We start from the raw sequence: 15,973 nt of genomic DNA, 5'->3' as shown, positions 1-15,973 counted from the left end.
TCTGGTCAAGGGTAGCTGGCAGTCAGTAAATGGGAGTCTTGTCTTTAATGGGAGGAAAGCTGAATTTAGAAAGTGATGTTGACAATACAGACAGGCTGGGAAAAAAAAAAAAAAAGAAAAAAAAAACCCAAAAAAGAAAAATGAAACCACGCCTTTGCGCTGCTCCATGCCCAAGCAGTTTACCCGCAAGAACCATCTATTATTTTTGTACAACAGAGAAAGTAGCACATATATTTGCCTATATAAACTGAACTTGAGGCTTCACATATAACCAGGCACAGCCAGCCTACTGGTCAGAACAGCCAATACACCTATCAAGTTTTACCAACTCTAACCTTGGAAACAGAGTTTATTCTTTTGATTGCCACATACTCATCTAACAAGGACTTTAGCAGCATATACTGGTAGAAGCTTTATATACAATTAACCTGCCATCTAATTTTCAGGTTGTCTTACAAAGATCTACTTGAGTAAAAGAAAAGTGGAAGCTACAAAAACAAACCTGTGGAGGATCATTCTAATTACCAGTACCATCCATGAAGAACAGGCTACAGACTGCCATAGTTCAATTCATCCAAATGTCTATCATACCTTGCTCATTTAGGGTGAAACAAAGGTAGTAACAAGTTGTTACAAAATATCACAATTCTTACTTTCTTCAGGAGTGAGGTCAGGGTAGACTTCTTCCAGGGCAGCTCTAAGGCGTCGCTCATCAACGAATGGCAATAATGCAACACCTAGCAAAACAAAACTTTTTTTCAGCACTTGTTGAAACAAACAAACAAAAAACCCCCCAAACAAAACCACACTAAAAATAAACAAAAGAAACCCCCAACACACCCAAAAGACACTAGCATGGAAAGGTCCGGTAGATTCTGACCCAAGAAACAACTGTTGCATCAGTCACAGAAAAGAAAACCCTACATTTTCAGAGGCTCAGCCTACATGTTCAGGGAAAAACAGTTCAGTGCTACTGCAAGTTGAAAAGGGAAGCTCATCTCCAAGCACCACTCCATCCTCCTCCTTCTCCCAGTCCCGGGCACCGGGAAGCAGTAACCTCTACCCTCACCTGTCTCGTTTAGGACCAAGATGAGCTCAGTAAGACAGTCATTATTTGTCTCATTTGCTACAGTTACTCCCCTGACAGAACTCAATACTACTTTATTCAAATTAATTTATTAAGAGACAACAATGGAAGAAACCACTCCAATTTCAGCAATGAGGTGATAGAGACACTATCCATTAGGGACTATTCATACCAGCTATTAATTTTACTCTGAGATAACACAGAGGCTCTTCTCAGGATCAAAATCCTTCACTAAGCAGCACAGCTCAGAGCCTACTCGATCACATTGAACGAAGCCGAAAACAGCCTTCCCTGGTATGCTCCTGGATATGTTTTCTTCTACTATAAAATCAAAAAAGGCACTAAGAAATTTAATATGAAAATTCTTCAAAGATTTGCTCCCGTCAACCTTATTATCAGTCAAAAACTAAAATAATTACTTTAGGTTGTATCTCCCTTACCACAAAACACTAGAGCTTTTCCTGACCAAGAGGACAGCAAAGGATTTCTACTAAACCAATATTTAGAGTTTCATATTTGTGCCTGTACCAGTTCTAGAGGCAGGCAGATCTCATACACACTTGTTATCACTAAGGTACAACATTCACAGAGACTTCCACAGACTTAAGATTCTTGATCTAAAAGTTGCTTTGCCTGAAACACTTTTGCTTCAGAAGTTAGATCATTACATGGCTTTATTAAAACAAATACCCTTGTCCTAGGGCTAAAGGAAAGGAGGCAACCTAAAACTCTACCTGAAGTGTAATTATACCAGAAGCTCATATGCTCTCCTAACAAAATCAGTTTGGAACAAACCATAAGTAAACTGTTAAATATGTCAGAAGTTTGAGTCAGAATTTTATTTAGCCTACTGTAAAATAACAAGGAGCAGAGCTGTACAGCCTGCTGTCATCAACCTCACAAACAAGAAATCTGCACTGTCCCTGCTTGTAAGTATGAGGATAATCTTCACGCAGCCTGACTACTGCTTTATCAAAGACAGCACCAGACCTCAGCCAAGTTTGAATTTCAGCTGGAACATAACTACCTGTGAACGGAAACGGCGATAAGCCTACCCTGGAAAACAATTTATTTTCACCTTCACAACACACTGGTAGAATGACAACAAAACGGAAAGTGTTCATAACATAGGAGATTGCAAAAAGGATCAATGCTGAGCTTTCAGAAGCATAATCACATCTCTAAAAGGAAGACCTTCAAACATGTCATTAAGAGGACAAGGTATACTAGATGCTTTTAACCAAGACAGTCTGTACTTCCAGCTTGCAATATATTTGTTTCACAACCGCCTCTTAAGCATGAGAATTCCAGATGTTAATCCAGAACAAAGAGTTTATAATGCAATTAAGCATTGAATGAATCAAAAATAACTCTGCAGGCTGCTGAAAGCATGTGGGAGCTACCTAAAACATTACTGCTTGAAACTATGGATTTGAAACTGGACAAAAGGACTAAGGAAAGTTGCCAGAATTACAACAGGGATAAGTAAGAGCTTTAATTTACAGAGAGAAAACTTGTTATGCAACACTGCTCATATTACCTAGGAATATTCTCTTTGATTTTGGAACACTGTCCTGAGTAAGACACTTGTGTGTCTAACTGTGGCTATTTCAAAGCATTGGTGAGCTGCCTTGGGGCAGGCCAGGGAGGGAAATCACAGAACTGCTGATGTCAGCAGGAACCTCTGGAGATCACCTAGCCCCCCCCCCCCCGCTCCAGCACGGTCATGGGCAGCTCAGATTGCCCAGGACCACATCCAGCTGGCTTTGGAATATCTCCAAGGATGGAGACTCCACAACCTCGCCAGTCAACATGTTCCAGTGTCTGACCACCCTCACAGTAAAAATGTGCTTTCTTACACTCAGATGGAATTTCATGTGTTTAATTTTGTGCCCAAATAATTATTTATACCTGTAACTGAGATGTTACACTATTGCCTGAGCAGCATAACCAGCCTCAAAATTTGGCAGACCTTTAAAATTAATATTCTCTAAAGAAAGAAGCTGCATTAAATACTATAGCTGCTTTTTCATTCTCTGTATGCATCCAAGTATTTCTATATTCCCCAAAGCATTTTTCGCCAGGTACTAATGAGCCACTGATTGAACAGAACAAGATCCATTAATTAAATGCAAAGAAGACAAAAGACAATTACACAGTAAGTCTGATCAAAACAGAAAAATGATTAATCTAGTTCAGGACAAATTAAAAAATCTAGAATGACTGCTGAAATTACTAATAATCCTTGCCAATCCTAAATCAGTTACTGAACCATAAGTTGTTCTCCATACTGATTTCTTTTCAAAAATATACCTGCTGCAAAATACTTCTCCCACACACCAAGCAACACAAGTTACTTGTGTGACTTGGCGCATCATTATCTCACCAATTTTCCATTTTCTTCCTAGTTTTACACAGATTATTACAACTAAGGTCAGTATACTATAGCTCAAAAAAGAAAGTTGAAATGTCACCTTGCCAAGCGTATTTCTTCCCATTTAAATCAATAGCAAAATCTTCAGGGTAGAAGTCAATTATGCTTGATTCCTGTATGTGAGAAAATAAAAAAATAATCATTAAAGCCAATTATGAATTTGACTCAGAATGCCATGTAGTACCATACTTCACAGAGGGCGAGCAAACAAAGCTAAGGAGGATACAAAGGACTTTGACTAATAAAAACATCTTTTACTAAACGTCTTTAAACACGTATAAAGTGTGGTAAGGCACTTCCATCAGAATGAGAAATTAAGCAGGACAGAATGATTCCAGATAAGTGGATTAAGGTGTTTGCTCCCCAATTACATTTTGCAAGGTTTCTATAAGAAAGTAAACAATCTTACTAAAAAGAAGAGTAAAACAGTCAGGAAGTAACTTCTCTCACTGAAACGTCTGAATTCAAAGAGCCACTTTTAAGGATCTTTGAAGAATCTCTGCAATCTACCAAAAATGTTCCCTCCTGGTCTCTTATTTTTCTGCCTGAAGTAAGAAGCAGTGAGTCACGCCCATGCAACTGCAAGATGACATAACCTTCCAGGGGGGAATACAACAAGGACTCCTACCGGATCTGTCATGAGTTTCCTCCATGTTGGTGGCAGAAAATTCCCACTTGCAGCTGGAAATACTCCCATGAGTTGTTCAAGAGGCTTAAACTGTTGAAATTAAACAAGCAGATGTAGGACATTTCTAATGAGCTGTTAAATCATAACTAAATAAATACATAAATAAAGATGCCCTACCGGTTTGGAGCCTTTCTCAAAATCTGAAGGCATGTCTGCAATACCCTCAAAATCAGAAGCAAATGGAGCATAGTGAAAAGGGTAATACCAGTTCCAGGATGCACAGCCCTAGGATAGAGAAACAAAAATCAACAAATCAAAAAAGTAAAAGAAAAAAAATAATCACATAGCCCAGTCACAAAAGGTGACAAAATTTAGCCCAACAACAACCAGGAGAAAGAGGAGTCCCAATGATTAGAAAAGAAAGAGCTCTGGCCTCTAAAGGTACTCTGGACTTCAGGCTGGGACTTAACTTTTCATCGCCAGACTAGAGCGAGTGAATTCACTGGACAGTAGTGAATGGAGACCTCGGGCATTTCCTCAGCAGCACAGAACAGTGGATAGACTTCTATGGCAAAGTACTCTTGCTATCTGCTAGGTTTGAGTCACTAAGGGAGACAGTCAAAGAGACAGGACCTAGCACCAGAACGACACAAAAGACCTTAAAGCAGAATCTTAAACTTATCTCATGCCTTTTTCCTCCCCCCGAGAAAAAACATACACGCATGTGCACAAAGTCCAATAAAACCAAGCACAAGTTCTCTTGCAAAGAGTAGGAAATCACAGTCTATCCACACAGGTAACCAGTCCCTGGGGCTAAGCTGAGGAACGTGTAATAAACGGACGCATTTTCAACTTGTGTAAACAGTTTCTACTACTGTTTTTCAATGCAAAATCCCACTGCTAACTTGGGAATATGGGAGACCAGAGAACCCTGACAAGGGTTTCACGCCACAAGGTGTGAAAACGTGAACACTATTTGTTGCAGGTTAGAAAAGTATTCTGGTTTTAACTGTTACTTTTCTGTTCAGTACCAGCACTAATACACACTTTGAGTAACATTTTGCTTTTCCCCTCTTCATCCTGAATATTGGGAAATATAAAATGCATTCACTTGAAAGACAGAAAATAATCCTCAAAAAGGAGAAAATAAACTCAAAACACATCAGAACAATGCATTTTGTAAAAGAAACGCAGCTCTAGAAGGTCTAAGTCAAGTTTTCACCTCCTCAGCTATTTTTCTTAGCAGTACCACTTGAAACAAAAGCCTACTATTCTGACTTCCAATTCTGAATTAGCAAATGTCAATGAGGCTCCTCCAGCGATATTTTTGGTATAAAATTATTGAGACTGTAATTATTAGATGTAATTCTTCAGATGGTTTCAGTATGTTTCAAAAGCCAGGTGGATTGGTTTCTTTCTTTATTTTTTTCTTTCCTGTTTTCCGCCCCCCCTCTCCAAACAGATGTTTCCACTAGTGGAACGCGCGCTCTGCATTATTACCTTTTTATAAGAATAGAAAAGCACATACCATATTCTGTCAGAAGTTTTATGGACAATAAGCAATGATTATTGGAAGCAATTGTTATTATGGTAAAAAGAAAAACCAAAAAACCCTCAAGCAAGCCTATTTTGAAATTCCCCCAGTCCAAACAGCTTCCTAATCTAACTTCGATATGGGAAGAAAGTGATTTGACTGCTGCTCCATACCAGTACAACAGACTGCCCATGTATAGCAGGTTACAGTGTCTTGTCTACACATAGTCCTGTTAATGCAAGTACAAACAGCAGCACATGCAAGTACTTCACTGCTGCACTATTTTAAGTCTGCAATGTAATTTTTACGAGGTCTAGAGAGAGACTTGCCTTCTTTTTGAGTAATCTGAATACGAAGCAAAATGGCAAAAACGAAGGCCTAAACATTTATATACTTCATTAAAGTTTCCCTTTGGAACGTTTCTAAATCAGAAAATATTTTCTGTACAGTCACTTTTCCTTGAAATCTTATTGGCAGTCCTCAATTTTCTTGAGAGCAGCATGGTCCTGCCTGAAGTCTGAAGCTGTCAACCTCACAGATTCACTTTCTTTGCAACTGTAATCACTTATCACTTCTATACGCACTGGTCCCTTCAGCCAGAACATCCACAAACTCAGAAGGACAAGGAGTCACCTATGTACATCTCAGTAACTAAACTGGTTTTACCACCTGGACTGCAGAGTGTTGCCTAGGGGCTTGCCCATATTGTTTTAAGTTTGGTAGGTGCCTGTCTTCCAGCTCCTACACATTCAAAGCCACAAATCTCTCAGCAGCGCACATGCAAACACAACCCCGGTTTGAACAGTTGTAAAAGCACATGATATCTGCACAAGGCCATGGCCACTGATTGCAAAGGAATAAATGCACACCCCACGCATGCTTCTTTGCATAAAACAAAGTTAACTTTAACAATCTTCAAATGAGTATAAATATTTTGGCCACCTCACAAATATCTCAGTTTTGGCATAATACTCCCTTCCTATAAGCCCTTCAGTTGCCCTTAAAATTCAGACTGCCTTTTGCAGTGGTTTTGTACTACTGCACCACTGAAGGTCACACTGACAGTTTTCCAGCCAGCAGACACCTACCGCTCATCTGAATATTCATTTACACACTTTGGAGACATATGGGCACATATAGAGTTCTAAGAACATATTTTACCATGGTTAGCGGGAAAACAGTTTGCTTTCAGCAGACCTTGACTGTGCACAGGGTCACGGGAATTTCCACCTATAAAGGTGTCCAGGTGACATTCGACCTCGGCGAAAGGAGCTACTGAAAGGTGAGGAGAGCTCAGCTCCCCTGCACATCAACTGCAACAGACTTGCAAACCCAACTGATACAGTGGAAGGGAAGACTCTTCCTTTTTGTTCTAAGGGGAAGAGTGGGGAAAGGAGTACACATTAAAATAAACTAACTTTAAGACTGCATAGTTTTCTTGCAGGCATGCAAGGTATTTGCCCTGCCTGTGCTCCAATTTGGACAGATGTGAGCTACCTATGAAAAGTGTGCAGTGTTATCAGTGTGGCACTGTGTTCAAGATACAAAGCTCTGCTGAGACAGATAAAACTTCACCGGCTCAAGCACGTTCTGTTCCCAGGTCACACACAAAATACAACTTACTTTGTCTTCAGGGCATGAAGCTAGTTATTAATGATCGGTGCAACAAGCCCCAATATGTCTAACCAATCTCTTGCAATCTGAAATCTCAATTATCAAAAGATTTAAATCAGATACAGATTACTTCAATCACTATACACTTCATGTAGACCACTACAATCTATGGAGGAGACTGACAACTCTGTTCCGTTCAAATTCTTACTAGCATTTCACAGGCTTTGTCCCTTGTTCACTCATTTAGTCATCTGCAATTTCACTATGCATGGTTATGTATTGCAAAGGAAAAATATGCATCAGCCCTTAATAAACTAACAAGCGCTGTTACTGTATGCGAGAAACAAAAAATGCATTCAAATCTTGAGTGCCACGTAGAATGAGCACCCACTTATTTATATCATAAAAAAAAGCACTGCTTTCCAAAAATGAGCAATGGATAATAATTATTTCCTGAAAAGAAATAGGGTACAGATGCAAAAGAAAACGGAAGTTTCAAGAAGAAATTTTTAAGTACCTGATAATAATATCTGAGAACCCAGCAAAGCCCTTCTACATAGGACTGTACAACTTTACGACGGAATTTCTCATCAGAAGCATCAACATCAAATTTGTTTTTATAGTAGCGCTGTTTCCAACCAGTTTCCCATAACCTGCATAACAAACACAAATAGATGTCAATATATGCACATTTACATATCTGAATTAAAATACAAGCTAAAGTCGCTTGCTACTTCAACTCCCATTTTTATACAACTGAAGTGAAAGCATAAAAACTAATACTCAACAGCAAGAGAATAAAATTTGACGGTTGGCATCACACAAAATCCAGATGAAATTCTGAAGCTACCACCCTGATAAATAGGTCTTCAAAGTACTTGTTAGGAACAGGGTAGATTTTCAAACCTCTGCCTGCTGCTGTCAGGATTTTCCAGAACAGTATTGCTCCTGGTTGGCAATTTTACCTCTCTTATCAGGAATCTATTACCAAAACTGCCGTATGAACTCTATTCTTTAACTCTTCCAACCACTAGAAAGAGAACAAACTCTTTCCCTTCCTTATTTAATCTACCCTAGGCCAAAATCTTAATCTTATTGGAATATCTTTTCACATCAAGTTCATTCCTCTATTCTCAATACCCCTCTCAAGCAGAAAAGATAGTTTCCCAGTTAATCAAAATGAAAAAGTAAGAAAATAAATAATAAACAACAGAAGCTTGATTTCCATATTCCATTGCTGTTCAGACAAGCTACGATTACCAGCAGAATTACTGCAACTCAGGGATCCCGTGCTTGCTGACTCACATCAGTCTAGCTCCCTTCTACACAAGGATTTTCAACCTTTCATGCCAGAAATGGATATTGGAGCCAAAAGAGCACCAATCTCAGGCACCATTTATCCTTACTTCATGCAGCTCCCCATTACGTCTGTCTACAGATGGGGCAGGGGAAAAGAGCCATTTGCTCATGTGACATACAAGCATCTGAATCTCTCAGCTCTACTGTATAATTTAGGAAAAAAGTGAATAATGCTCTATATTGTGCCACATTTCAAGCAAGATCATTCCATGAAGACTAACAGTAAGCCCAGACCATAGGCTCCTCAAAAACCTGACAAGGCAGCAGGAATAGAGCTGTGGGGGGCATGGGCAGCAACAGGAATCGCTGCCTACAGACTCCTGACCTTTTCGTCCTTGGCCATTTTATCCGCTTGCTGCATCTGCTGTGTTCCCTGTCATTCAATAGGTGACACATAAATTCTGAGAGAACAGTTGTGCCACAAGCAAGAAGCCATTAATATGCACAAAATTCTTAGGACTAACAACTTGAAGTGACACGACAATCTTGGGCGAAATCACAGTTCAAATCAGACTGCCATCTACAAAGGCAGTTTAAGCAATGGAAAGATTAAGCTCGACTTAACATTTGGTTCAATCATGATATCATGCTTCAGAACTGACCTCCCTCATAGAACTATTTGGTTTGGGGTTTTTTGTTTGTTTATGGTTCGTTTTTTTTTTGTTTTTGTTTTTTTTTTTAAATTTAAACCTATTAATCACCATAGTTCATGCATTCTCTACACATCTCTCAAAGTTCATGTGACTTTTGGCATTCAAGTGAACTAGAGTAAAGCAAATTACAAATCTGATTTAGAAACTAGTTAAATCAGATAATCCCTTAATAATGGTGGGGCTTTGAAATAAGAATTTAATTCCCAACAATTCAAAACTTGGCATTATCACAGCCAAAAACAATGGTGCAAGATCTCTTTCCACAAAGGCTGTCACCACTTTAAATTACATACAGAACCTAAAGCACACAAGTAACCTGCGAGGCCAACTCCAACTTCACTTGTCCGAATCTCGCAGAGCAATAAATATCGCGTGTGAAGCCTTTAAGAGAGCAAAGATCAATCAACACTTTTTTACATGACACATGTCCTTCTGGTTTTGGAAAAAAGATCATCCCTTGCTTCTGTTTCAAATTAGTTGCTCAGTACAGGGATGCTTTTAAAAAATCTGACCTGAGCTAGTTCAAAGTTTCAAACTGATGAGGAGGTAGAGAAACCAAGACATATTTCCAGGACTAAGAAAGGAAGGTGAGCAAGGACAGAGCTACTTGCATTAAGTCTTGAAGGACAGAGTCAAGAATGTCTGCAGCCTATGAGCATCTGACCCTAGGAGCTCCATGGCAGCTAGACACTTGCATAAATTTCAAAAACCTTTTCTGTGAGGTAACAAAAACCAATCTGCTAGTTGACTAGAACTATTTGTTCTAGTTTCAAAGTCATCTTAAATATAAAATGTATCTTTGCAAACAACTTTGTTGCATCTAATACCTTTATGCAGTTGTTTTTACCTACAGTGAGAAGTATAAAATTAGTTTCCACTCAGAAAGGGATCTGAATAAGTATTCTGAGCTACAAAAGAGCTTAACTGCAGATGAATGTAGCATTTGGTTTTGCTTGACAATACCAACCCTGTCAGAACTATTGCTACTCATAAATCACAGCGGTTCATTCACACCGGTTGTTATAAGACTATTAAAGTTTCTTATAGAACCTCTTCTAAAATTCAAATGGAAAGTAACTTTTAAATGTACACTTTAAAACCCAGACTCAGACAAAAATTCTGCTTGATTGATTAAAAAAAAAAACTATCGATCCATTCAGATCTGCACCTATAGGAAAGAAAGTAAGGGTAAGAGCTAGAACACATTATATTGGAAGATCTGACAGGCCGCACGTCACAAACATCACAGTAACGGTTGGACACTAGTCATCAGTACTTCACAATGAAGTAACCCTTACTGTTTTCCCATGTCCACTTACGTTCCCTGACGCTAGAGGAAACAAAAACCTACTGGTTGCATTTATTAGCACAGAACCTTTAACAAAAAACTGTAAGGGTCTTCATCCTCAACTTAAAAGGCGATAGCTTGATTTAAACCTTTGACAAATGCAGACAGACTGGTAATTCGCTGTCAGTTAATTCTCATAAAATTCCTATCCCTTAATCATCTAGGGATCAGCCATCCTAAGGCATTTAAAGAACTCGTCATAGACAAAACAGGGTTTGCTACAAATCAAAGATGGAGGAAAGCATATTGTGATAGTCAGGATAAATAACACTGCACATGTGAATGTAACTGAATTTTATGGGTTAAACAGCTCAAAAATTCAACTGCAAAACAGCGGCATTCAGCTCACATAATCAAAGCTGAACAGTGAATGTCTAGCCAATCTAGTGCTTGGTCTCAAAGGGAGTAGTGGCTTGGAGGATGAAAACCTGCATGCATACTAATCTAGATACTTAGATTTAACAGCTATAGCTTACACATCTCACTGGAATTTAGTGAATATTCTAACCCTCCACATTAATTACTGGTGGATAAAAAGATCATAGAAAAGCATCTGAAGGCACTGCTGCTCTAAGCTAAATGGCATTAATTAGACTGCATCTATTTCAGCAATTCGCTAACAAAGTGCTACAAAAAATGGCTTCACCTGATATTATCCTCTGGCTCAGGTTCACTGTCACTATCTTCAGCTTTCCGCTTAATTCCTCCTGTCAGGGATGGGCTGCCATCAGAAGTGAGGCTGGTATTTGGAGATGATGAAGTTGTCTAGGGTCAGAATTATCACAGATAAATGCGGGGGGGGGGAGGTGGTGGTGGGGAAGGATTTATTAGGCATTTCCAATTCAAGTTAAAATTAACAGCTTCGTGATAATCACATGCATTATTTTTAGTTCCCCCAAAACTCAAGGCAAAAGCTACACAATCCTTAAACTACTAAGCCAAGGAGCAAGAAAGAAGAAAAACACATCTTTGTATTAAAAGACAGGCATTAATACAAACAGGCAAAAAGTTCATTATATTTAAGAAAGAAAAAAATGCATGAACAAGATAGCATAAATTGATAAAACATGCCATTTCTGATATATTCCCGTTTTGGAATACAACTGTTTTCTGTAGTCCTAACAGCTTATGTTAGAACTTTATTTCACAGCAATGGTGAAAAAAGCACGTGCAGATTATTGTAAAAAAACCCGCTGCTTGTAATTCAGAACTGGCAGAAATACTCTTAAGTTTCTTCATGACTGATCTTTTAAACGCCTTTCAAATTTATCTATTCTATTACTACAGAGTCTAAAAGAAACTTTTCCCATTCCATAAAGGAACTGATTTGCTTAACCCATGTGCAGAAGTTTCAAGACTAAAAGGGAAGAATAGCAGAAATTATACTTGGAAAAAGCATATTGTATTTATTTATACTTAGGAGACAGAATACACATCTTTATGATGAAAAGGACCTTTAATTTGTTCACTGGATAAAGATTTGTGCTCAGAAATAAAACTTGTTATAATTGTTATTTAAAATTAACCATCAAGACTTCTAACACAGAACTCAACTTATTTCCAGTTTCCTCTCACTTCCTAATACCTTTCCAAAAGCTTCATTTAAGTTTCTCCTCTTCTCAGTGAGAAGCAATGCTTTGGAAAGTAAAATCAGCTGACAAACATGTACCCATGCAAATCACAGATTTCCAAAATACAAAATATCTATGTGTCTGTGCGTTTTAATATTCTTTTTGGTAACTGCAAAGACCCCCAGCTCAGGTATTCAGTTTGTGTCTCTCACAAGGCTGCTGAGGAAGTTCCTAAACCTGACTCTGCAAGTGGCAAACAAGTTCAGGGAGAAGAGCCCCTGTATCTGACTTGGATGCATTCACCTCACACTTGCCCTCCCAGAGCTATTTAACAAGCAGTATCATACCAAACATTAAAAACACCATTTTATTCACAAAATAAATAAAGATTGGCTATTAAAAGCCACTTCCTTGAAAACAGAAATGTTTTGGTGTCTGCTTTTCAAGAAAGCTTGGTGGGGTGGAGAAAAGGGTGTTCAGAGCAACACAGGATGATTATTTCCCCTTCTACGCGGAAATACCTTTGAACATCTACTTACAGAATTCTGCCTGTCATGCATTCTCATCTCAAAGGCGGCTTGTCTAGGGTTACTGATTGCCTGAGGGCTAGATCGATTTCCCAGAGCTTGAGGGGAAAACTGTCCACCGGGAATAAAAGAAGGCTGATCCCTCTAAAAGATAAATATATACAAGTATACTGAAAAAGCTGTGTAATCTCCACAGCAGCATGATAACGCTCTCCTGCAATTTTGGGATTAACATGTTATATGAAACAAGCATAATTTACTTAGTTCAGCTTAAATTAGTTGTGTTTAACTACCACAACCAGATATAAGATGACACTTTCAAGTGAGATCCTTATATTCCTATAATTTATTACGCTCTTTAAAAAAACCAAACCAACCAACCAACCCACCCCTACATTTTGTGCCCACGTTCTTTCTACAAGGGCTGAAAGGCAGGTTTCTTCTTGGGGTGGGGGGAGGAAGCGAGACTTCGTCTAACTTACTGGTCAGAATGTATTCTTTGTAAGCAAAGTGAACAACCTCTTCCACTCTCATAGGAATAGTCAGAAAATATGTAATTTAAAAAATAAACACAAGATCTCGATAGTACTCAGAGGGAGGTATCATATGCCCTGAAAGTTCTGGAAGCTACGCTTACCTGTATGCCCTAACCAACAGCAAAGAGCTATGTTGAAATGAACACACAAGAGCCCACTTAAAATATCAGAATTATTTTCTTAATAGAAGAAAATTCAACATCATTTCAATAACACAGTTTTAAAGAATATGACTTACATGGGTCGGAAAGGGAGAGATTTTTGACAACATCGACTTGTTTACAGGCAGAACGCAAGGTAACTATAGTTTGCGGAAAGCCTTCCTTGCTTTTTTAGAAACATGCCTCTAAGTGAGCAAATCCATTTAATGCAAACTGGTACACATATTTTAACTTGAAACTCAGACTAAACTCTATTTGCCCTTGGCAAAACAACTGCTGAGACGACTTGTGTCAATGCATGGAAAAGGAATTCCTGTACAGTGACCATGCTGAAGCATCACTAAATAATCTTGAAAGTGCAAATTTGAGGGAAACAACGTACAGCTATCATCCAGTGCATGCAACACTGTCCCTCCTTTCCCTCTTAAGAAGTCTTTAATACGCAATTCCTTCTTTTGAAGCCCCAGTCTACAAACAGCCATGAAAAAACACTCTACTTTTTATTCTACTGCAACACAGTTTACATAAAGGCCAGAAAATACCATGATTACAACTGCAGCTTCAACCAACCCGTGTGCTGAAAGCTATAGTATACATTTTAATTCTTGCTAGCTTTTGCATTGTGAAAGGAAATAACTTACCTTCATTCTTTTTCTTTTTTCTTTTTGCCGCCTTTTAAAGTTATCCTAAACAAAGAATAAAGAGAAATGAAATCAGTAAAACATACAGATTTCCTGGAAAAATATTTCATTATAATCCTCTACTGACCGGAAGGCCATAGGGTTTTTACATAATGTTCTGAACAAGACATAGGTCAATTTTCCGTTGGATTTGCAGACGCGAGATTTTCTAACCTACCCTGAAAACCTACGGGGGGAAAAATGTAGCTGTGCATTCAAAGCCCCACAATTTCAGTAATGGCTTGTATCATCTGCTATGTTTAGCTATAGCCTTACTTCAATGTGACAGCAGTGTCAAAGGGCACAAGCTCCTTGCCTGCACTGGAACAGCCACCAAGAAAAAAAGTAATGTCTCTTCTACTTTCCTAAAGTCCTCAAAACAGGAAAAGAAGAGGCTCAAGGAAGATATTTCTTATTCTTAGGCCACGCAAACTGAAAACTTGAAGTGGAAATGCCAATTTGATATTCAAGAGGTGCAGGCTGGGGCAACTATAAACAAAACATTTTGCCAGCACTGGCACAGCATTTTTTGACTGGAAAGTAAACACAACCCTGCCCTTTAATTCACAAGGTGTTTTATCCCCTGAACTTTATTAATGAACTGGAAGATGTCTGCAAAAAGCTGCATAAACTACAGAGACACACCAAAATAACAATTTATAAACACATTTCAAATGACAGGAGGTACAGCAAGACAAGAATGCACTTAGAACTCCAATTCAGTATTTCACCCCTGCTCCTGGCTTGCACTTCCACATGCTGCAGCAAATTAAAAAAACATTCCTTCTCCAGTTTTCATAGCTGCTATTCAAAAAGCTGCAGGCAGTAACAGAACTCTCACACAGTTTTCATTCTGCTGTTACTTGGAATAACAATCAGAAAATCAACTGGAAGCGTGCAATTCTTTTTTGTGTATGGGAGGAAGTCACTATAGATTATAAGAAAAAAATACAAAGTTCGGGTTTTTTCTTATCCTGTTAAAGGGCCGTAACAGTTTAACAGTAACACATCTGATTAAAACCAAAATGTAACAAAGAATGTAGGAAAAAAAAATTACATCATCATCTTTTCTCTTTTTGAAAATACTATCTTCAACTTCTCCAACAGCTAACATGATCATCTGGACTCGCTGCAGGTTGACAAAACCGCTTTCTGTGAGGTACCCCTGCAAGTTAGAAAGTAATATAGTTGAAAAACAAGCCTTTTTTTGCAGCAAACACACAGATGTTTTTAAAGAAAAAGTAAAAAGACTTACCCCAGTTTTATGCACCACATTTTTATATATGTTAACCAAGCGATCGATTGCTCCCTCCCTAAGAACAAAAAAAACCCAGGAGATTTTTTTAATTTAAAAGCACAGAATGTATACTTGCAGGATAAGAAAACATATATTCTCATGTACCTGATCTCCAAAGAAGGCAGATGAGGAAGAAAGTCATTTCCCACAAAGAAGCACATAAAGACCCAGTCATCAACACTTCTTTCGAAATCAAAGGTGAAAGGCAAACTGGCCATAGTGAGTTCTCTTTCCAAATACTGCAACACACACACACAAAAGGACATTAGAAAACGCTCTGTACGGAGTTTAAAAGTCCCATTTGTATAAAGCAGATACAGTAACTGCTTCAACATACCTCTCGCAAAACACATAATCGGATGAAGATAAATTCTTGTTCAGCCATAGGAAGACTGTCTGCAAATTGATCATGCTAAAATAAAAGGAAAGAGTTGCATTATATCCAAGCTCACCTTAAAGTTCTCCAGCTCAGTTTTACAGGCTTGCTTTGAAAGGAGTTAAGAGGTATACAAGTACAGTTTCTCAAATTCTTCTGCCAAGCATG

The 15,973-nt window shown here is 38.5% G+C and overlaps 1 protein-coding gene across 3 annotated transcripts in view; it reads right to left on the bottom strand.

Moving 5' to 3' along the window:
• The window catches only part of XRN2 (5'-3' exoribonuclease 2), a 52,509-nt gene that overhangs the window by 24,002 nt on the left and 12,534 nt on the right, over window positions 1–15,973 (bottom strand). For all 3 annotated transcript variants that reach the window (XM_080407780.1, XM_080407778.1, XM_080407779.1), the window contains exons 10-21: window positions 15,767–15,841; window positions 15,535–15,668; window positions 15,388–15,445; window positions 15,190–15,297; window positions 14,094–14,138; window positions 12,768–12,899; window positions 11,304–11,422; window positions 7,815–7,950; window positions 4,327–4,434; window positions 4,150–4,239; window positions 3,562–3,634; window positions 654–737 (exon numbers count right to left, since the gene is read on the bottom strand). In XM_080407780.1, the coding sequence (XP_080263906.1) occupies window positions 654–737; window positions 3,562–3,634; window positions 4,150–4,239; window positions 4,327–4,434; window positions 7,815–7,950; window positions 11,304–11,422; window positions 12,768–12,899; window positions 14,094–14,138; window positions 15,190–15,297; window positions 15,388–15,445; window positions 15,535–15,668; window positions 15,767–15,841 (1,162 nt within the window). The remainder of the gene's footprint in view (window positions 1–653; window positions 738–3,561; window positions 3,635–4,149; window positions 4,240–4,326; window positions 4,435–7,814; window positions 7,951–11,303; window positions 11,423–12,767; window positions 12,900–14,093; window positions 14,139–15,189; window positions 15,298–15,387; window positions 15,446–15,534; window positions 15,669–15,766; window positions 15,842–15,973) is intronic.

The sequence above is a fragment of the Falco punctatus genome, assembly GCF_963210335.1.
Source record: "Falco punctatus genome assembly, chromosome: 12".
Taxonomy (NCBI): Eukaryota; Metazoa; Chordata; class Aves; order Falconiformes; family Falconidae; genus Falco; species Falco punctatus.
The sequence above is the reverse complement of the archived record's forward strand: the minus strand, read 5'-3'. Positions and strand labels throughout refer to the sequence as shown.